Below are 20,897 nucleotides of genomic sequence, written 5' to 3'. Positions count from 1 at the left end.
TGCTGGCGTCGAATAATAAATAAATATAAGATGTAATTAATTAGAAAGCAAAACGTGGAATGTTTTTTAATCAATTTCCTCCTATTTTTAAAGAAAAAATTAAATCTCTGCCTTAATTGTTATGTACTCCTAACGTTCGTTTTCTTGCTTTTGGATTACGTCAGTAACATTTACTCATTTAGGAAGGGAGAGTAATTTCACAGAATCATGATCATAATATTATTTAAACAGATGAGGAAATGCAAAGTTTTAGTAACAAGAACAGTGACAAAAGGGTGGCTAGAGACAAATTAGACATAACAACTCTGCAAGCAGCAACCTTTAGATTGCAGGTCAGCATCGAACATTCTATGCTGGTAGACTGCAGCTTATAAAATTACACCTTCTGGACTAAGCATTTTCTTCACTCCTAGGCCACTGACTTTATACTGCTGTTAGAACAGATATATATGGGATCAGATAGCAGTGAGCTTGATTGCCTGTTAATCTGTGATGGCAGCCGCTAAAGTTTCGTTAGCGAATTCCTCAACCTTTTGCTGAAATGAACCAACAGTACTCGAGTAGCAATTGAACTGCAGTTTCAGAAAAAAAAAAAAGGGATTAACATCTGCTGTGATGTATAGGAAGAGAAATCAGATTAACAAAGGGCCTCTGATGAAAAGCCGAAGCGTTTAAGCTGCAGGATTGGACTTACATTATGGACAATTTCTTCTAGTTTGGCAAGGAGTTCTTGCTGTTTGGCCTTTCCAGATTCTCTGACTGCATCAGCTTCTCGACAATAGCTATCACCCTTTTAAGAAAGATAAGAATCTAGTTAACTTGGTACAGTTCATAAAACCATGATAATTGCTCACCATGCAGATTTTCAGTAAACTAGAAATCACAACTTTGAAGAAAAACAAACATTTGATTGGTGATTATGGGTACAAACTTAAAGTAGGTGGAGCTATGAAAAGCATCTGGCTCTCCACATATGTGTCGTTGGGATAATAGGTAGAAGAAATGCTCAAAACTACTATGTAGTGTGTGCAACAAAAGTCAAATTGATATTGTTATTTCTATTCTCACGAGTGACAAGGTCTAGGGATACCTTAGCAACAATATCTTCTACTTTTCTTTCCCTAGCTTCAAGACATTGTAGCTTCCATTCCATTTCTGCCCTTACAGTGTTAAGCCTCTGAGTTTCCTCTGCTAGTCTCATGTCTTTCTGTTTTTCAGCTTCCTTGAGCAGCTTCTCAGCTTGCTTCGCTGGTGGAAAGATTTTATGCCAAATAAAAAGTTAAAAAGATAACACTCCATCTTATGACCAACAATGAGGATTTAAATAACCACCTTTCTCTTGCTGTTCATTAACTTTGGCTTCAAGGGACATAATCAAAACACTCTCATCACTCAACTTGGCTTTCAGTGCCTTAACTGCCTTCTCTATTGATTTGGCTGAAGTCACCTGAGAAATAACAGTTGTATAAGAAGCATTATTCAAGTGGTTTGTAGTTAAAAAAAAACTTAAAAAGCATGACTTGGAATGCCATATTATAGTGCACTTTAATTTTTAGTTTTTTACTCAAATAGAACTTTGCTTAGCTCAAAATTAAATCGTCAAATGTGTTAACATCAATATGCATGTCATTTTCTAAATTATCAACTGACAGTCAACAAGAAGACTGAATTCACTATTTACCATGGATAGTCATATATCTAGATTAATTTCTGGTGAAAGTTCATGAATCAGAAAAGAAATCTAGTGACACAATGCAAGTTCTGAAAGCTAACCGTACTTGTTCCTGTATAACCTGCATCTTAGAGAAGTGCTTAGACAACTTCTCATAGGCCTGCAAAAGTAGAATTACTATGTTAGCAAAGCAAATTCAAGTGGTATGAAGACATAATTACTAATTAGTGACTTCCTAACAATATGCAAAACATGGAAAAGAAAAGTCAACTTGTAACAGCATACAGTACATCATATTCATATTTCTAGTCAAGTTCATTTTCTCTGTATTATCTAACTAATTGTCGATCTCTAACCTTGTTTATGGTAGAACATCATGATACTCAAGAATGGGAATAATACATCTCTGTTTACTATTTCATTATCTTTCTTTATGTGTTAATTTCAGCCTATACACAAGATATGCGCTCCTTGATATCCAGATAAGAACATGATACTCAAGGTAAAGAGCAGCATTGTCATCAATTCAGATAGAAATGTATTGCAGATGGTAAAAATAAAAAATTGTTGCCTTCTTGCAGCTAATATTACCAAAAAGCATGCCCCCTACTTCGAGTTTCAGCAATAAAAGCTAGCCAAATGTAATACCTTTGAGTACATCTCCAAAGTTGCAGTTTTCTCTTGAACACTCTGCATTGCCAGCTTTTCGGAGTTTCTCACCTCAACTCGAGTTGATTTCTTCTCTTCGAGGGCTCTCTTTGGATAAGGAGAAAAAAAAAATGAAAACAGGCTATTTAGATTCCAATACCACTTCGAATGACGATTAAGTACAGAAACATGTCGAAAAAAAATACTTGCTCATAACAAATCCTAAGGTAACTGAATGTAAGTACGAGGTTCTGAGATAACAAAAAGTTATGTCATCCATAACTAAAAATGTGTTCAACTAAATTAAGAAAATATTACAAGGATAATATGATCTTAAATAATCATCACCTTAATCCTCATTCTCCAGTAAATGAAAAATAATACTCCAAGGTTATTATGACTTCAAACTTGCAGTAAATGAAAAAGAATTTTAGTATTTTACTGTGCCCCTTCTTAAGACAGGAAATAGCAGCTAACATAACCATAGATCCCACCTGTAACTTATCTGGTGATTGAACAATTTTAGACAATAACTTGGAATTTTCTTGGGCATTTTTCACTAACTCAAAATCAGCTTGAGAGATCTGCAAGAATTGTTATCACAGATCAAGCATCAATAAGTTGATATATCAAAATTTGCTAGTTCCTAATAAATAACATTATAAAACCTTGTCATTGAGAGATTCCGTCTTCTCTTTGAGCCCTTTGGCCTGTGTCTTCAATGACATCTGCTGCTTGTTGTAGTTCTGGATGGTCTGCCGCAACTCTTTGACCTCCGCATCCAACTGTTGAACTACAGGCTCCTCCATTTGGGTTGCAACCTCATGGTCCAGAAGTTCCCTGTTCAACTGCAATAAACACACATTTCCCAATCAACTTTTCGTCTTATCTAAACTCCTTACACAAATCACAAATATCAAGTAGATAGAAAATAAACCTCATCAATCTTTGCTTTGAGCTCTGCCTGCCGTTCCTCTGGGTTCGGGAACTCATTCACAACAGGTTTCAGCAACGCCAACTTCTCTTCCCTAACCAATAAATATACAAAGATCAACTTTGTCAAAAAAACAAAAAAAAAAAATAATACAAAGATCAAAATTTTAACCAAAATACAGAATACTCAAGAAAAATCGAAGCCCTAGTTATCAAAGAAACCTCCTTTTCCAATTATTCCGAAGATCCCACCTGTAATAGAGGTAATTGACGAGCGCGCTAAGAATCTGAGACGTTCGCTTGGCATTGGGTTTCAAAAGATCCTGCAGAGCGAACCCGGTGAACTGAATTGAAGCGAGGAATTGCTTGACCTTGCAGTTGAGCTTGAGTACTCGGATGGCGTCGGCGTGGTGGTCGGGATTGTCAAGGAGCTCCAAGGCGCCGAATCCGATCTGAGCATCTGGGTCGTCTCTGCAAAGAAGAGAAAGATGGAAGTTAGGATCGTCGTAAGGATTAGGGCTTTGAGAGAGGAGAGAATGGAAATACCCGAGAGGGTCGATGCAGGCGAAGAAGTTGGAGAAGATGGATTCGATGAGTTCAGAGGAGGGGTTGGCGAGTTCGTCAGGGGTCATCGAGGGGTCGGCTATTCCCTCGCCGACGAGGACCGACACGATTTCCGAGGCCGCCATCTCCGGGAACGAGAAGCTCGACATCTCACTCTCTCTCTCTCTCTCTCTCTCTCTCTCTCTCTCTCTCTCTCTCTTTCTCTCTTTTTCCCGCCGAATGAGTAGGATGTTTTTTTTCCGATAAAAGAACTAAATTGCGGTGTATTCCCCAATAACTGCCCAAAGGGACTAGAGCAAGGCTCTTGAAAAGAATTCCCAGGAAAATAATATTCCTTGGAATCTTATTGCGACTATAAGATTGTTTTTTTCATAAAAGCGTTGTGATTATTAGGTTATTAGGCATTCTTTATCAGAATAATTAAATGCTGTTCCACTTGGCTAGGTTTGAGTCAAACGACTGTTTACTCCATCACTGGGCTCGCCCTGATGATATCCATTGTAAGACCTTTTATCAAACATTTGGCATGCAAACCACGACATTTACCATCAGACCAACAAAGATAATTCTTGCCAACTTAAAGCAGAAATCAAAACGAGGCTGCCCCACAACTGAGAAAGTTGGCAATCGAAGGCTAAAAGAATGTAGAGACAAATGTTATAGAGGGTTTAGTCAGGTTCTTACCCTCCCTTCCATCAGAAGTTTGGGAAGTAAATCATAGTAACAAGAACAACAAACAAAAAATCTTTTATTCCCAATTACTTGGGTACAAAGTATGGCTACATAAATAAACTGGTAATCCTTCTTCGTTCAGTGATCAAAAGAATTACAAAGTTGAGCAAAACAAATAGATCCACTTGTATCTTCTGTATGTGCATTGATGATGGAAACAATGAAGGCAGTTAACAGTCAGTAAGCTATAACCAAAGCTATGAGCTTGCTATCAAAATGTAATCACCAATAATCTCCACAGGAGCATTCCCCATCTTTGAAATGATGAAACCGCTTGATATCTCTTAGTATAATTTCTCTCTGAAATAGTTTGCTTGCGAACTTCATCAAAGAATGGCAATCCCCACACACTCTGAGGTTCTTCACTATCCTAATGTCTTCTTCCTCAGCAGTGCTTAGAAGCCCGAAAGCAAGGGCCAATTTCTCGCTATGACATGCCAAAGAATCCTCCTTATCTTCTTCCTCAATGTTATGAAGCACCCACTCTGTGTTCGGCTCATAGCCTAATTCCCTTACCCGCATTGCTAGTTCTTCTAGCTTCCCATATATCTCTTTTGTACGCAGGTGAGACCGATCTCCCGCGACAAAATGATATACATTTCCTTCCACCTCAATGTAGCTCCATCCAGGCGCCTTTTCTACTCCATTGTCCTTCATATTAATCCTCACCTTCTCAACATCCTCCCATCTACCTGCACCAGCATACATGTTCGAAAGGAAAACATAGCCACCACGATGACTTGGTTTGAGTTTGAGAAGCTTCTCTGCTGCAAACTCAGCCAATTGGACATTCTTATGAGCTCGACAAGCACTAAACATTGCACCCCAGATCACAAAGTCCGGCTCTATGGGCATAGCTTTTATAAATGCCAAGGCTTCATCCAGCCGCCCTGCTCTTCCAAACAAGTCCACCATGCAAGAATAGTGCTTCACGGTTGGCTCAATCTTGTACTCATATCTCATGCTATCATATATCTGGAGCCCTCTCTCTACCTTACCCGAATGTGAGCATGCCATAAGCACAGCCAAGAAGACGCCGTCATCCGCTTTGACTCGTGCACGCTTCATGTCCTCAAAGCAACAGAGGGCCTGTTGCCAGTGCCCATGGACTGCCCACCCCATCATCATGGCAGACCAAGCGAGGATATCCCTCTCCTTCATTCCAGCAAACACCTGGCTCGCACATTTGATCCTCCCACACTTGGCATACATATCAACCAATGCAGTCCCAATTGCCCCGTCTGCTGGGAAACCATTCTGCTTAACATAATTGTGAATCCGAACCCCACAATCCAGAGCCCCCATTCTCGCACAAGCCGAAAGGACAGCAGCAATCGTGAACGCGTTCGGCCTTACACCAGCACCAAGCATTCTCTCAAAAGTATCCACCGCCCGCTTGTTATCACCATTCCTTGAAAAACCCACCACCATTGTTGTCCAAGAAACAACAGTCCTCTCCGGCATTTGGTCGAAAAGTTCGGCAGCAGCCTCCACGTCCCCGTTTTTCAACAGCCCATGAATCATACTATTCCAGGAGGCAGTCGTCCGCTCCGGCATCGAGTCAAAGAGCCTTCTTGCGGAAACCAAGTCATCCAACTGGCAGTACCCATTGATGGAAACGTTCCAAAGGAGGAAATTTGCGGCCTTGTGCCAGTGAGGAGTTTCGTCAAACAACTGGAGGGCGAGCACGGGGAGGCGGAGCTTGACGTAGGCATCGGCTAGGGAGGTCCGGACGAACGGGTCAAGGTCGAGGGCAGGCTTGGCGGCGGCGGCGTGGAGGGCCGCAGTGGCGGAAACGGAATGGAGGGAGGCGGCCGAGCGAAGGGCCAAGGGGAGGGAAAGGCGGGAGATGCGGAGGAAGGGGAAGAGGGAGAGGGAGAGGTGGGAGAGATGGAGGTCGGAGAAGGAGCGTAGGAGGGCGAGGGAGAGGCGAGGGGAGAGGAAGAAGAGGTGGCGGCGGAGGAGGTGTGAGTGGATTTGTTTGAGGCGGAGAGGGGAGTGGGAGGAAGAATGGATGAGGGAGAGTAAGAAAGATTCAGAAGGAGAAAGGATGGTATTATTCATCGGATATTATTATTTTTATAGTTTTATGATGTTCCTTCCTTGCTTCCATAATATGACATAAATAGAAGAACCGGTCAAACTACTGGAGGCATGAGCAGAGTATCGGATCATACGTTGAACTCATCGTGCCAATAACTATCGATCGGAAGATGTAGCCTTGTTTGTTTGTTCGTCTCCTCGTCACTCCCTTAATTTGGTTGATACCACCATCGAACCCAAATGCCAATGACCTTCGAAGGACGACTTTGTTCGCACCTTCTGCAAAAAGCTTCTTTGGAACATGATGCCCACTCGTTCCGTTTTTACATGGGATGATTTGGTAATGGGTGGCAAGACTCAAGAGTAGTATTCTGAGCCTATTAATCATCTCTTTTGCCGGTGTAGATACGCAGGAAAACTTTGGGCTAACGTTGGGGGCGAGCAAGGCGAGGTGGTGATTCAATTGATTCACCACCACTTGGTGTGTCGAGTCCTAGATAGAAGGAAACGATTGATTCAAGGGTCTGCTCATTTCCAAACCTTATGATCCTCTAGAATTAGAGGAATGCTCCCCTAGTGGTGGGATGTTGCTTATAACTTGTTCTCGGTTGATATTGTAGGGGTATATGCCAATTTTATGTTGTTTTAGGGCTATTCATATGCTCTAAAATTCTGGATGAAGGTGTTTAATTGTTTCAATGAAACAGGGCGTTTGTCTTTTATAAAAAAAAGAAAAGAAAAAGAAAAGAAGGGAATTAGAGGAATGCAGCTTTCTTTGGCATGGATATGGTTCAGCTGCCAAGCTCAACCCATAAGGTGGTAGACTCACCTTCTTGAATGTAGCTCAAATATGGGGCTCCCAATCATGTTGAAAATGAGTGGTCCGTTTCTTTATCTTTATTGAGTGGCCAAGGCTGAGTTGAGAACCAAACTCGAGGGGGTTTCAGCTTTACTAGCGAAGGTGTTGCAATTCGTTTTAGATTTTCAGCTTGCAAGATGTGTCCTTTGAGACTAATTCTACAGAGCTAGTTCAGATCTTGCGTAAGAAGATTTTAGTTTCTTGGCGTATTCAAAACATTATTTTTAACTCCATGTTTAATTTATATATATTTTTTCTTATTTTAAAATATAACTCTTTATTCCATAATAACAACTACTAAGGTACATCATAATGACATCATTCTATAATACAAATAATAATCATTAAAATTATATTTTTATCACACATTAACCATTTGCTAATTTACTCTTAGTATCTATTTCATTAACCTCCTTTATATCATCAAATGGTATTTATGGTAATTTCATAAAAAATAAAACATATTTTTTCGTCTTTTCCTTCACTTCATATTACATCAAAAGTAATTAGTATACCCTTATTAGAGTATAAATGAACATAAGAATAATTATTCATGGAATAAGGATCTTATTTTGATAATAATAAAGAAAATTACGTATTCTAGAATTGATCTTATTCTTAAAATAAACGAGGCAAGTGTTTTACTCTTCTATGCCCTTTTTGAATGTCTTTATCTGGGGTGTAATCGGTCTACCATGTTTTACTTTGGGACAAGGCGATCTAATTCCCTCTAAGTTATGCAATCTCCACTTTTGACTATTCTTCTCAAAATTAAGGCAAAAATAATATTAGTTGATCACAACTTCTTTTATTTAATAAGAGGACCCTTCCTACTAAGTGACACCATTCGGGCAACAATTCACAATACATTAGTGTGCGCTTAATAACATTCAAATTGATTTAAATATAACATGTTTAGATTGAAACTCAATATTTATCATGCCATTGTGCTTAGAAGTCTTTTTTTTTTAAGTGAAAAAGGTCATAGATTGATGATTAATTAAGCTTAGCAATTTGTCACAATTTAATACACTTAGAAGGAGAAAAGAGATAAGGTTGTAGCTCCTTAACAAGCTCTACACTTGGCTAATATATAGACCGATCACAAGAGAAGTTCAATGTCAAGTACAATACTAATCATAAGTATTCAAGCAAGGAAACAGAGGAAGTATGACAACATCTTTGAAAACAAGTCTCTCGCTTGGCCAACATTAGCAATACCATAAATAGGAGTAAAAAGCTTGAAGTGATAACACGAGCAAACGCAATATGGTATCTTATAGCACAATTGACACCACAGTAGACTTAAAAGTGCAAATCTTCAATTCAAAAAATACAAACCCTAAACAAGCAAAAGAAAAGAGAGGGAGATGCATACTAGGTTAAAGCAACTTTGGGATAGATACATCCTCTCTTAGAAACTACAAATCCCCACCAAATAACACACAACTTTGAGAAAATAGAGACATCGCAACATTAATTAGACAACACCGAAGTTACAACACGTTGAGAGATGATGGACAATGGAAGTGGCAAAATCTGATGTCAAGGCGATAGGAGGAGGCTCAATCGGTCAAAACAAGGGTCTAATTACCGCCATAGATGATGGGAGTCCTCACAAGGTGGGATTAGTGAAGTCGATGGCGAGTGACAAAATCAAGGAGGCTGAAATAAATGGCCTTAGAGAGGGAGTAGTGAGCGACAGAGATCTATAGAGAACATTGAAGGGAAGAGAACAAAGGGGCAAGAGAAAACATCAAAGAGCAGAGGAAAGCAAGGCAGGGATAGATGAAGAAAGAGATAAATACCAGTGAAAGAAACGACAAAGAGAAGGGGAGAAAAATTTATGAAAAGAAAGAGAGAAGAAGATAAAAGGAGGGGAAGAAGTTCCTCTTCTCCACCTAGCCAAATGACTCGCCAGAAGACTGACGACTAAAATTTGATCGAAAAAACTCTCATAAGAGAAGAAAACATTGACCCTTGGTAAAGATGTTATAGCTAGTGGAAGAAAAAATAGAAATGACTAAATATTCAACAATAATATATTATTATTATACATGGGGTTGTAGTCTACTTAAAAGATAAACTGATGTTTTGATAATTTCATAACGAGTCGAGTCTCTGAAATTAGTTCGCATTCGTACCGACTAAATATCTAATTGAGATTGCTTTTGTGATGCATATCTTATCAATTATCAATTAGAAAAGTCGAATTATTTTTAAATGGATTCGGATGGATTTAAGTAGAATATCGTACCAACTTTCGACTTGAATACTAAATTAGAGACAATTTCAAATCTAAGTTTACTTTGTTGGATTCAATCGTGGTTCGCATTATTTATTTCTTATACAAATCTTGGAAAATATATTCTCGAAAGTCAAAGGGCAAGGGGACGGTCCATATGGAATGGAATTGGAACCCGTCCACCCACCCGTTCTATAGTACGCTGGGGGAGGGATAAGGACGAATCCGGAGCCGCTAAAGTAAGCCGTCAATTATAAACCCTCTCAAAGTCCACGTGGGCGGAACCTGCGTGCGGAGGACGCACCGCCCCACGGCCCACACACCATAATATCGAAGTCCCAATCTCCGTACGAACCATCCCGCTTAGTCCATCCAGTTCGTCCGTACCAGAACCCGATCAAATCTGACGGTTAGTTTTATTCCCGCATGTGGTTTAATATGCGGCATTAGGGCGGACTTGAGGAAATGGATTAAATTGGACTCTGAAAACTCCCGCTCCCAAACGGTATAAAAATGGGGGCGAAATGCCTTCGGTTCGAGTCGAGATTATTAATTTCCTCTCTTATTTTTTCCTTTTCCTAGTGGAATATAGTTGGCTCGTCTTCTCGAAGTAATCGAGGGTTAGGGTTTTGCGATCGGGATGTCAGGAGCTGGACAAGACGAGGACAAGAAGCCGGCGGATCAAACCGCGCACATCAATCTCAAAGTCAAAGGGCAGGTCAGGTTTCCTTTGATTTCTTTCTTTGAGAAGATCTTTTACCCCCTTTTTTTTTTGAATTTGCGATGCAATATTTAGTGTAGTGTACGATTTATGATATTCTCCCCCCTGTTTGAGGCTTCGTAGGCTGCTTAATTGTGTGATTAATCTCGATATCTTGAAGTAGATGCAAGATGGGTATACTGCTAATCCCATCTTTGCTGTTGTTTTCCTAGGAAAAATCGTCTCTTTGTCTAGATCTTGGGAGAGCTTATATGAAGATTTTAGATGTTTTTTTAATAGTAATTTGCGACATCCTGCGATTATATCATAGATTTCAGTTAACTAAAGGTTCTTTCCCTGTAGATAGTGGTTTAGTTAGTTGCTTCTCTCATGGCAGAAAAGCTTGCTTGTTATTAGCGTAAGTAATTTAAGAACATTAATTTTAAATTATCGGATCAAAATTGTGTCTCTCCCCAATTGGTTTCATCATGATCTTTCTCTGGATAGTTTTCTTTTATAGTAGTTAGTCTGCCCTTCTTGAGTTCTTTTGCCATTCTTGACGATGCATTGTAATTGGAGTTTAGTGAATAAAATTCTGCCCATGCCACTGGTTTGTGTCCGAGATTATGAGATCATATGCAGACTTTGTAATGGTGATAAGTTTGAACTGAAACTTTTAGTCGTTACTGTAATGACCACAACTAAATCCACTAATTTGTCCTTATATTCATATTATATTGCTTTGATCTTGTGCATCTAAATGCTTCTCAAGTAACTATTTGAGGCTGAGATGTTGAGCGTATAGGATTGGAGACCAATGCATTTAAGTTCAACAGTATGTTGTTATCTTCTGTGCTGGTTAAGTTGTGACACAAGCCATAATTTTAGTACTCACTTTGACCATTAGCATTTAAACAAGCTGTTTTGCCTTTCATAGGATGGAAACGAGGTGTTCTTCAGGATCAAGCGCAGCACTCAGCTGCGCAAGCTCATGAATGCCTACTGTGATCGCCAGTCGGTGGATTTCAACTCCATTGCTTTCCTGTTTGATGGCCGCAGGCTGCGAGGGGAGCAGACTCCGGATGAAGTACCTGCCTGCAATTTCTATCTTGCTAGCTAGTTAATTTATATGATCCTTATCACACCTTAGTCATTTTTCTTTTATTTGGATTCAGCTGGAGATGGAAGATGGAGATGAGATTGATGCAATGCTGCACCAAACTGGAGGAGGCGAACGAAGTGCATAAAAAGAGTACTTGGCTTTTGTTTGCGTAAAAAAATCTAGGAGTCCTGTAAAGAGGCTAGCAGCTAGAGGACTTCAGGCTTCTGCATTATCTGATAACTTATCTTATATAATGGAAGCTTAATTTTCAAAGTCTTGAAGTATCGGAATGCCCTTGATATAGTCTGATCGTACTTTGAGGTTCTTTTTTCCTGGAAACTATGCATCTTGCATCTCTCTGAGCATCTGAAATTCTTGAGGTGATTTCTTCATGAGCATCAGTCATTTGATTTTGCTGGGTACTTAGCAAGACTCATACCTGCTTTACCCATTCAAAACGGCGGACACGAATTACACCGTCATCAGGAAGCATTCCATCATACAGTCAATGCCTATTGAGTTCTCTTTCATCATTAAGAAAAGCAAATATGTCACATTGATTGGAATACAAAGTGAGATCTAGTAACAAAGCCAGTCCACAAAAAGAAGAGAATAGAAAAACTTCAATAACCCACATTCAACTCGAACTGCTTTGACAGAAAACTTGAACCTGGACGAATTACTCGAGTGCTGACTTTGCTTTAACCTTGCTTTAACCTTGCTTTAGCAATTCGTGATAAAAGTCACTGCATTTCTCTCAAAATAAAAGTTGCATCTCTGAATCATAACTGTTCCCATTCAACACGCAAGCAAAAAGCGTCAGAAAAGCTTATTAGCGTGCACCTACGCCATGCAAGAAACAGTTCTATCTCATTTCCCTTTTGAAAGACGGGATACAGCCAGACCAATCTCAGATATCGGTGACAATAAAAATCGAGTACCAAGTATCGACCGGAAATTTGGTTCGGACATGAGTTATCGGAAATAAAACTAGCACTCCTAGGTCGCTGTCTGGAAGTATCGATAAGGCTTGCTGGCACTGAGCATTCTATTTCCTCTCTTATGTTCACAACGTTCACCTGCAAAAGAAGGGAGATAAATCACATAGTTCCAGAAATTCTTCTTGACTATCCACACATTTGGAGTCACATTTTGCATTAACTACTATTAGAAAAGTTATAAATAGAACGTACAACTTGAATGCCTTGACATCAATCAAAACTTAATCATAATGGCAAATAGTTAGCATGTGGGACCTAGTCCAAGATATGCATAGAAAGCTATCCATAATTAAAGTAAGAGGGACTTTGGCTTCCTTTCTTTTCTACTCACCATGTTATTCCCTAAAGGACAATCCTTAGACATGTTACTTAAGAAAATTAAAAAACATTACTACAACATGAAATAAATTTGTCAAATTAGACTATAGGATAACCTGCAAGTGCGGAACAACCTCGAAGCAACTCCTCCAAGATTAATCTTTACATCTATATGTATGTACGTCTGCAATACATGGTGGCTTTATGCATATGTAATAATGTCCAATCACTTCTGTCTCGTAGGCCCGGCCCGAATAGAGAGGACAATATATATATATATATATATATATATATATATATATATATATATATACATTTATCCTATATATGACTGCTCATGAAACATGACAAAGATACAAAGTACGAATACGACATGACATGGCTACAGCTGACATGCGAATTGTTGGAAGGCCATGAAATAATGTGCTTAAAATATGCAATACACGAGTACAGATACAATATTGTGTATGATTGTATTCCATTTAATTAGAAAACGTTGTAACAATCTGTAAACAAAAGCTAACATCTATATCAAAATTTCCAAGATATCATATAAAATATTAGTTACTAAGATGCAAAAGAAAATAAGAGTTCTCACCTGCAAAATGTGGGACTCCCCTCTGTGACATTCGTACCTAACTTGCTCTTCTTCCAGATATTGATTACTGTCATTTTATAACATCATAAGTCAATATTTATTGAACAAAGAGCCTCTCCAATACATAAAAGAAATAAAAAGCGGTTGCCTCCTTTAACATTACTCATCTTGAAGGTTCCTCTTGTAATTGATCAATATTATAAACCTTCACTCAAAGGTCTCATACTGGTATCCTACAGTAGCCTTGGAGTATCTGCACTTCACTTTTCATTTTGAAAAATTGGATACTAATAGGAATTATTAGACATGTAACCCACAAGTATCCGTCAAAGATCATATTTCTTATTGTATCTGACAGGTCAGAGTATGGCATTGTCTATGCCTCCCAGAGAGCGTATGGATCACATTTGAAGACAATTGTAGTTGAGACTTGCACCATATGGTCCATATAAATGGTTAACCTGCCATAACTGGCCTAAAATATGTCTAATAGTTTATACAGTGGCCGAGTTTTATGAAGGTGATACTGAAAGAATTCTGGCATCTCTTTTATCAAAAGGAAGCATTAAAGAAAATCTACTTTCAGCACAAAATAGATTGAAGTGCTCTTTGAGACTGCAAGCCTCGCCAAACTTTGTCAGTATTAGATTGTCTGAAACTGCACAATGAGACAGACAACGACATATTGGGTTATGCCATTGATGACCATGAATATCACTTCTAAAGCACCATTGATTTTTCTGTTACCACACTAAACAATCCCAAGACCTTCCCTCAGCTATATGGTCAGGTTTGAGCTGAAAGTGATGTGACCAAAATGATTATATAGACAACACCCGTAATAATTCTCAATAAATGCAAAAGGCCATATGTTTGGCAAGGTTTTGTAATGTTTCTTTGGAAAGGAAAACACACTAAATATACTTCAATGCACTAATAGGTGATTGAGAGTAAGAATCGATATTCCCAAAACAAATCTAATCGAGTTTTCCCTGAAAGAAATAAGAAATTATGAACGGATCATCCAAGAAACAAGTCTCTACATTATATATGCTTTAACCCATATATCCCCGAAACAAATATAATCAAGTTTGCCGTGAAAGAAATTCTGAATGGATCATCCAAGAAACAAGTATTTAAAGACCCTACCCACGTTTCCAAGATTAACAAAAAAAATGCTATGTATCACAAGCCATTATAACTATCAACAAGAACAACAAGGTCGGGAAACTAAACTAACTAATGCTTCAACTTGTGTTAATGTTAGCACAATTCTTCCCGTCTTGGTACAAGCATCATCGCAAGCATGAAACACACCTATATAAAGATTAACGAATCAACTATATCAGCAAGACTTAAACATGTAAGACCAACATTCTACAACAGAAGTATGTAATCAAATCCATTTCATTAAACAGGACCAATGTTGACAACTAAATGATTCATGAATTTACCAAGGAATATAATGGACGGAAATAAATTAGAAATGGAATCACCAAACTAATGGATGTTGTAAGAAATAAATACAAGGAGAATTTTTCCGCAATCAACACCCAAAACTTTATTATTCATCAGCAACTCTCAAGCCATAAATGAGTTTGTTATCACATAACATTTCTATCTGGCAGCTAAAATAAAAAATCAATCACAAACAATTTTGCATGCATTTTAATTCCTCTAAGGAACACTAGAACTAGGCAAAAGTCGAATGGAAATCACCACTTAATTCATCTCACTGATACGAACCATAAGACAAATGGATCAAGAAAAATTCCCCTATCGCTCAAGCATGACTATATGAATGGATGATGATCCCATGGCCCGAGTGACAACGAGAGAGAGCACGCCAGTAAACAGTCATGGCCTCGAGCATGATTGCCGACCGGCGTGCTCTCTCTCATCGTCAACCGCGGCAGCGATAGAGCTTAGATCCACCATTTCCTGCCCATCCACAAGAACAATCCATGAAACTAAACAAATAAGCATGTTATCAAACACGATTCCTCTATCAAATGAACCAGAAGTGAAGCACACTTAGTGTTTATTCAGATCTCTCAGATCTCTCCAACAAACCAAGCCCTAAACCGCGAAGATTCGATCCATCGTAGCTAAATGCAACGTCTAAAACACTAACCACTTCAAGTAAAAAGTTCTAAAGAAAATAACAAACAATCCTGCAAAAGTCATGAGATCTTTTGAACAAGAACTAGATCATCCAAAAAAGTAACGAGTCACAGATCTTGATCTAGGAAAAACAAGCTTTCAAGATCTCATCTCTCCATCAACGTCGAAATCAAAACAAACAAAAAAAAAATCTAGAACAAGAAGGAGAAGCATAAGCAGAAACAAGGCGAAGAGATCGCCGATAAAAAGGATCGAGGAAAATTTATTTAATAAATTAGCAGTAGCTCGAAGGAACAAGACGATGCTTAGTAAACTAGTAGTACATTCTCATGATTGGGGATTATATACTGATTTAAATCGGGGATTAAATCGATTTAATTAAAAGAGTTAAAACTTGGAGGGGGATAAATTAAGGGAGACGTGTCGGTGGGAGGGGATGGCCGGGTTCCTCCCCGGGCGTAGAAAGTCGACACGCGTCCCTCTGGAAGGAGGAGGGAATGGGCAGTCGATAGTACGGAAATGCCCCTGGTGTTAACGAGAGTCCAGACGCGTTCCCTTTAACTTGTTGTGACGGGACGCTGTCCTCTTTGGTCATATCGCTTTAATGGTCGGGAGGAGAAAAGAATTAGAAATGGTTTTTACGAAATTCTCATTGGCCAATTTTAGTCATCCTATGAGTAAATAATAATTAATAGGTGACAATTAAAAATTACTAGTTATTCTTAATTCTGTCTTCTGGTCGGATGCGGATCTTGACGGGTTTTCAAACCCGACATGAACAGAAACCATTTATTATTAGTCTCCTAGCTAAATTCTCTTCTTTTATCCACTCCCAAAATTCTCGTACCGTTGCAATGGCCAAGAGCGAGGCTAATCTTTTATCTACTCTTGATCTCGAATGGTTTGTCGCATGTGTGTTCTTTTGAATCGTTGCTTGGCCATCGACACAAAATCGAAGTTCAAGTAGGATAATGGCGTCCGCCGCCAAGGACTGGAGCAACGTGGTCAAGAGGAACCCGCTCCGTGTAAGCGACTTCACCTATTCTACGTTAGCCAGATCGATTCGTTACTCGTACATAACTTGCAATGAGTTCTATGTTTGGTGGATGTTGGAAGATTGTGTTTTTGATGCTTACTAATTTGTTCAAAATCCCAACTTGAGAAAAGTTTTGATTCTGAGAAGGGAAAAAGACTTTGTTTGATTCCCAAATCCACCTTAGGGTTCAAGTTTTGACGATATTTAGTCGGGAGGTTGGGGAAATTATGGTATACTCTTCTCACGAAAATGTATAACTTTTACTTCATTGTAAGGGTCTGAGACAAGTGAACATGATTCGTTTATGTTTAATTACCGTAGTATCGATTCTGCTTCTTTTTATATTTTTATTAGTCTAATCCATCTCTAATCTCTCTTGCTTTACACTTGTTTTGATTTCCAGGGACTGCAGAGCCCATGCTTTAATGAGTATTGGAGTAAAAGTGACATGGTGCAATACAGAAGGAAGCACCGTATCATTCTCGTATGTTTTTTCTCCGACGAATTCAATTATGTAGATGCATTGCTTATATGATCAGTTGATAGAACAAGTTTAGATTTGGGATGAAGGTTTTGATTCTTATGTTTGAACTTATGGCTACAAGTTTGTTATGTTTTTTTTACTTGTTATTAATGGTCATCCAACATACATCCTATTTTTCCTGTGTGCTCATGATTAGGATTGTCTTTGTGAAATTTGACAATTAAATCATAACTCAACTTCATTCACTATATCTCCGATCCCAGTTCAGTGTTCTTTCTTGATAAATCATGGAACAAACCAAGTGTCATGTGCCTTAATTCAAATTCTTTATGCCGCAACAGCGAGAAACAAATATCATGCAGCTTGGTATTTCTCCCAGGAAAACAACATCATGCAGAGAAAGGCACAATGTGGGACTTCATCGAGCATGCAGAGAAGCCTGAATTCTGATACTCTGCTTGCTGATTCTCGAACTTCTGTTCAAGGGAGTACTGCTCCTCTTGTTCAAGCACTGAAATCTACTGCCAAGCAAGATGTTTCCTGTTTTCACTTCCCTGGACATAACAGAGGGAAAGCTGCTCCTTCCTTACTTTCTGATCTCACTGGTTTGGGAACATTTTTACATGACTTACCTGAGCTTCCTGAGCTGGATGATCTGTTCTCCCCAAAAGGTGTGATTTTAGATGCTCAGAGACGGGCATCTGAATTGTTTGGTTCATCAAAGACATGGTTTCTTGTCGGTGGTACCACATGCGGAATCCAGGCTTCAATAATGGCTACTTGTTCCCCAGGTGAAACGCTTGTTCTACCTCGGAATTCTCATATTTCTGCGACTTCTGGTCTTGTTTTATCTGGTGCTGTGCCAAAATATATCATGCCCGAGTACAGTTCTCACTGGGACCTTGCTGGTGGAATAACACCATTACAGGTAGAGAAAGCATTACAAGAATTGGAGGAAGATGGAAAAGGAGCAGCTGCTGTTTTAGTCACTTCACCTACTTACCATGGCATATGCAGCGATGTGGAAGAGATTGCTAAGATCTGCCACTCTAGAAGCATCCCTGTCATAGTTGATGAAGCACATGGTGCTCATTTTGGGTTTCACCATGGATTTCCTAGTACTGCACTCGAACAAGGTGCTGACCTAGCTGCCCAATCTACCCATAAAGTTCTATGCTCACTTACGCAGTCATCAATGCTGCACATGTCAGGAGATCTTGTGGATATGGATATGGTAAGCAGATGCCTTCAAACACTACAGAGCTCAAGTCCTAGTTATCTTCTTCTTGCATCTTTAGATGCTGCAAGAGCTCAACTAAGTGAAGATGAAAACATTTTTGACAAGTCTGTGGATATTTCCTTGGAAGCTAAGCACCAGCTCAGGATGATTCCAGGTATATCAGTTTTGGGATTGTCAAGCTTTGTTTCTGGTTTTCCTGCTATTGATCCCCTGCGAATCACTCTTGGTACTTCACAACTCTACAAGTCAGGATATGCAGCTGATGATTTGTTATGCGAAGAACATCGCATAATATCTGAGCTGGTAGGGACCAGATCTGTAACATTTGCTGTCAACCTGGGTACTCGCTGGGAGGATGTCCAAAGACTTGTTTTAGGGGTTAAGCATTTGTCAAAGAAAATCTTTCAGCCAAATGAACTACAAATATATACACAGAATACTATTTGTTCTCCTTTTACCACCCTCTCGATGCAGTTAACTCCAAGGGAAGCCTTCTTTGCAAAGAAGAGGAAAGTGCATATTGAGAAGAGCCTCGGTGAGATATGTGGCGAGCTAATCTGTCCATATCCACCTGGTATTCCAGTTCTTGTTCCTGGTGAAGTTATAACTGAGGGTGCTCTATCTTATCTGTTGGATATTAGAAATATGGGTGCAACAATTAGTGGAGCAGCTGATAATAAATTATCTTCCCTACTGGTATGCAATTCGTAAAACAAAATTTTCTGTGTACGGTCAATTTACCAAAATACGAGAGCTACTGAGCAATGTAACCAAAATAATTTTAATCTGATTGCTTCAGAGTTCAGACAATTTCAGTAGTAATAGGATCTGTAATTTATCTGATAGTCATTACTTTACTCTGAATGGAATGGTGAGAGGAATGAAATTAATCTTAAAGCGTGAGATACAAAACAAATTTCTCACAGATAGCAAGTTAGCAATGTAGCTAGCTCCCTTTGGGACTTTGCTTCTATGATCAGCTGATACTGCGTTTTGATTTTCACGAACTGTTGCAGAAACAAGCATCAGTCTTATCCCTCAGAATACCTTGGAAAATGCTGATTACCTACTCCATCAGTTGTATGAAATCTGATTATTTTCAGATTGTTCTTGCCATAGCTTCCTGTTGCTTGCTTTGCAATTAGACAATCCAGTTTTGGTTCTCAATCTGTTGCTAGTCCAATAATTCAATTCCTCAGCTCTTTTGGATATAAAAATAGCAGATTTATACACAGAATTGTCTCAAGCTGGATTTCAAATGACAGGTACAGTTTTTCTTTTCTTTCTACAAATGGTAGATAGGTCTGATGAGATTTGCAGCTCAAGACCTCTCAGAGCCCCTGTTCGAACGCCAGCAGTGTACAGACACCTTCAATTCTTTTCAGGCTTGGGCTTTCGAAAGCCACCAGATCCCATTCGAGCACCCCGGAATATGAAACCTGAATCGCTGATCTGCAGCAAAGCATTTGAATGGAATTGGACCTAATTGAACGCATCCTCTAATTTGAGCCAAACTTGAGCACTGTACTTTGTTCATAACCTGCGATGAATTAATAACAATGCTCTACTTTTGACTGAATACAACATAAAGCATCCTGGCTGGTGGAGGTAGTAATACAGGAAAGAACAACTCAGAGTTCAGAGAATGTGCAGGGATATTAGATGGAGCCAGCTATATCTTCACTGCACATAGCAACTCAACAAGGGTCAGATTCACTGAGAGGTGACCCGGGAGGGCCCTGAGGGTTCTTGTTACCAGACAGTGAATCGAATTGGAATAGGAGGTCCACTGTGATCTATGTCAGCAAGTGCAGAATCAATCACCTTATCAGGTACAATGTCTTCATCTCAAGATAGAATTGCACTTGTCTTATGTCTTTTCCATGCATGAGCTTGCTCTCCTGTCAAGAGGAAGCATCCTTACCGAATTAAGAACTGGGTAAGGAATCAAACAATTAAGCATCACACACCAATCCTGGCAAAGGATAAGTCTCCTTGTGATCTGACACTAATAATCTCTCCCTTCACACGAGACAATCAACAAACTAACGGACAAACGCAGTTTTGGGGGTCTCAAGACAGTGAATTTTTTAGCAGAACAGAAGTGGCTGCATAAAACTAACGAAGTAAACTGGTGATTACTTGTATGCTTGGAATTACCAATAATAATGTAAAATTGCTAATCTTCTTTCGTTTTGTCTCTTTTGTCACAGGTTGCTTACAACAAGAAAAGAACACTTGGAAAACCGACTTCTTGTTTGCTTTCCAACAGAAAAGATTGTATCCGATCATCCTCCTGAGACAAAAGACAAAGATCTAAGCTAGACCTAGGCTTCGGATGATAGGAATATAGAAAGTTTTAGATAAGCTGTCAAATCACGTGAACCACAAAAGGATACTCTTCTCGTGGGTGGCATGAAAAACTCGAGAGTTGTTTTATGAGGTCACAAGATAAAGAGATAACATAGCACGTCATGTAACTTTGGCAGAGGTGGATCTCTGAGGAGTATTAGTTATATGCCAACATTTCATTTCATTTTTATTTATTTTTTCAGTATGGATAAATAAGCCTATTTGGCATTATATATACACAATTTT

At 39.1% G+C, this 20,897-nt stretch overlaps 4 protein-coding genes and 1 long non-coding RNA gene across 9 annotated transcripts; 2 read left to right on the top strand and 3 right to left on the bottom strand.

Annotated features, from left to right (window-relative positions):
- Nucleotides 1-201: 201 nt before the first annotated feature.
- Nucleotides 202-4,044, bottom strand: LOC140772177 (kinetochore protein NUF2 homolog). The gene is made up of 11 exons (XM_073114104.1): nt 3,800-4,044; nt 3,506-3,724; nt 3,258-3,348; nt 2,989-3,168; nt 2,815-2,904; nt 2,321-2,428; nt 1,779-1,832; nt 1,333-1,447; nt 1,091-1,248; nt 695-790; nt 202-572 (listed from the first exon to the last, which is right to left on the bottom strand). Exons 1-11 carry the CDS (start codon nt 3,964-3,966, stop codon nt 483-485), a joined length of 1,368 nt encoding a protein of 455 aa, XP_072970205.1. The 5' UTR covers nt 3,967-4,044; the 3' UTR covers nt 202-482.
- Nucleotides 4,045-4,494: 450 nt separating this feature from the next.
- LOC140772043 (pentatricopeptide repeat-containing protein At1g04840) lies at nt 4,495-7,095 on the bottom strand. The gene has a single exon (XM_073113929.1). It carries the CDS (start codon nt 6,611-6,613, stop codon nt 4,772-4,774), a length of 1,842 nt encoding a protein of 613 aa, XP_072970030.1. The 5' UTR covers nt 6,614-7,095; the 3' UTR covers nt 4,495-4,771.
- Nucleotides 7,096-10,232: 3,137 nt separating this feature from the next.
- LOC140771750 (small ubiquitin-related modifier 2-like) lies at nt 10,233-11,771 on the top strand. Its single transcript, XM_073113408.1, has 3 exons — nt 10,233-10,414; nt 11,334-11,483; nt 11,572-11,771. Exons 1-3 carry the CDS (start codon nt 10,337-10,339, stop codon nt 11,641-11,643), a joined length of 300 nt encoding a protein of 99 aa, XP_072969509.1. The 5' UTR covers nt 10,233-10,336; the 3' UTR covers nt 11,644-11,771.
- Nucleotides 11,772-11,998: 227 nt separating this feature from the next.
- LOC140771752 (uncharacterized) lies at nt 11,999-16,002 on the bottom strand. 2 transcript variants are annotated; one of them, XR_012106216.1, is made up of 3 exons: nt 15,162-15,932; nt 13,416-13,482; nt 11,999-12,577 (listed from the first exon to the last, which is right to left on the bottom strand). It is a non-coding gene; the product is annotated as an uncharacterized lncRNA (long non-coding RNA). The 2 variants fall into 2 exon arrangements; XR_012106215.1 differs by having other exon boundaries at nt 13,416-16,002.
- Nucleotides 16,003-16,378: 376 nt separating this feature from the next.
- Nucleotides 16,379-20,807, top strand: LOC140772265 (uncharacterized). 4 transcript variants are annotated; one of them, XR_012106273.1, is made up of 5 exons: nt 16,379-16,564; nt 16,979-17,059; nt 17,439-18,995; nt 19,316-20,131; nt 20,513-20,790. XR_012106273.1 is itself a non-coding variant. In XM_073114248.1 (4 exons), exons 1-4 carry the CDS (start codon nt 16,511-16,513, stop codon nt 19,442-19,444), a joined length of 1,821 nt encoding a protein of 606 aa, XP_072970349.1. In that variant the 5' UTR covers nt 16,379-16,510; the 3' UTR covers nt 19,445-20,807. The 4 variants fall into 4 exon arrangements, 3 of the variants coding, with proteins under 3 accessions (XP_072970349.1, XP_072970350.1, XP_072970351.1); XM_073114248.1 differs by having other exon boundaries at nt 19,316-20,807; XM_073114249.1 differs by having other exon boundaries at nt 19,565-20,790.
- The last annotated feature ends 90 nt before the right edge of the window (nt 20,808-20,897 follow it).

This window comes from Typha angustifolia, chromosome 12, assembly GCF_048772165.1.
Source record: "Typha angustifolia cultivar Huaian chromosome 12, ASM4877216v1, whole genome shotgun sequence".
Classification (NCBI taxonomy): Eukaryota; Viridiplantae; Streptophyta; class Magnoliopsida; order Poales; family Typhaceae; genus Typha; species Typha angustifolia.
The sequence above is the reverse complement of the archived record's forward strand: the minus strand, read 5'-3'. Positions and strand labels throughout refer to the sequence as shown.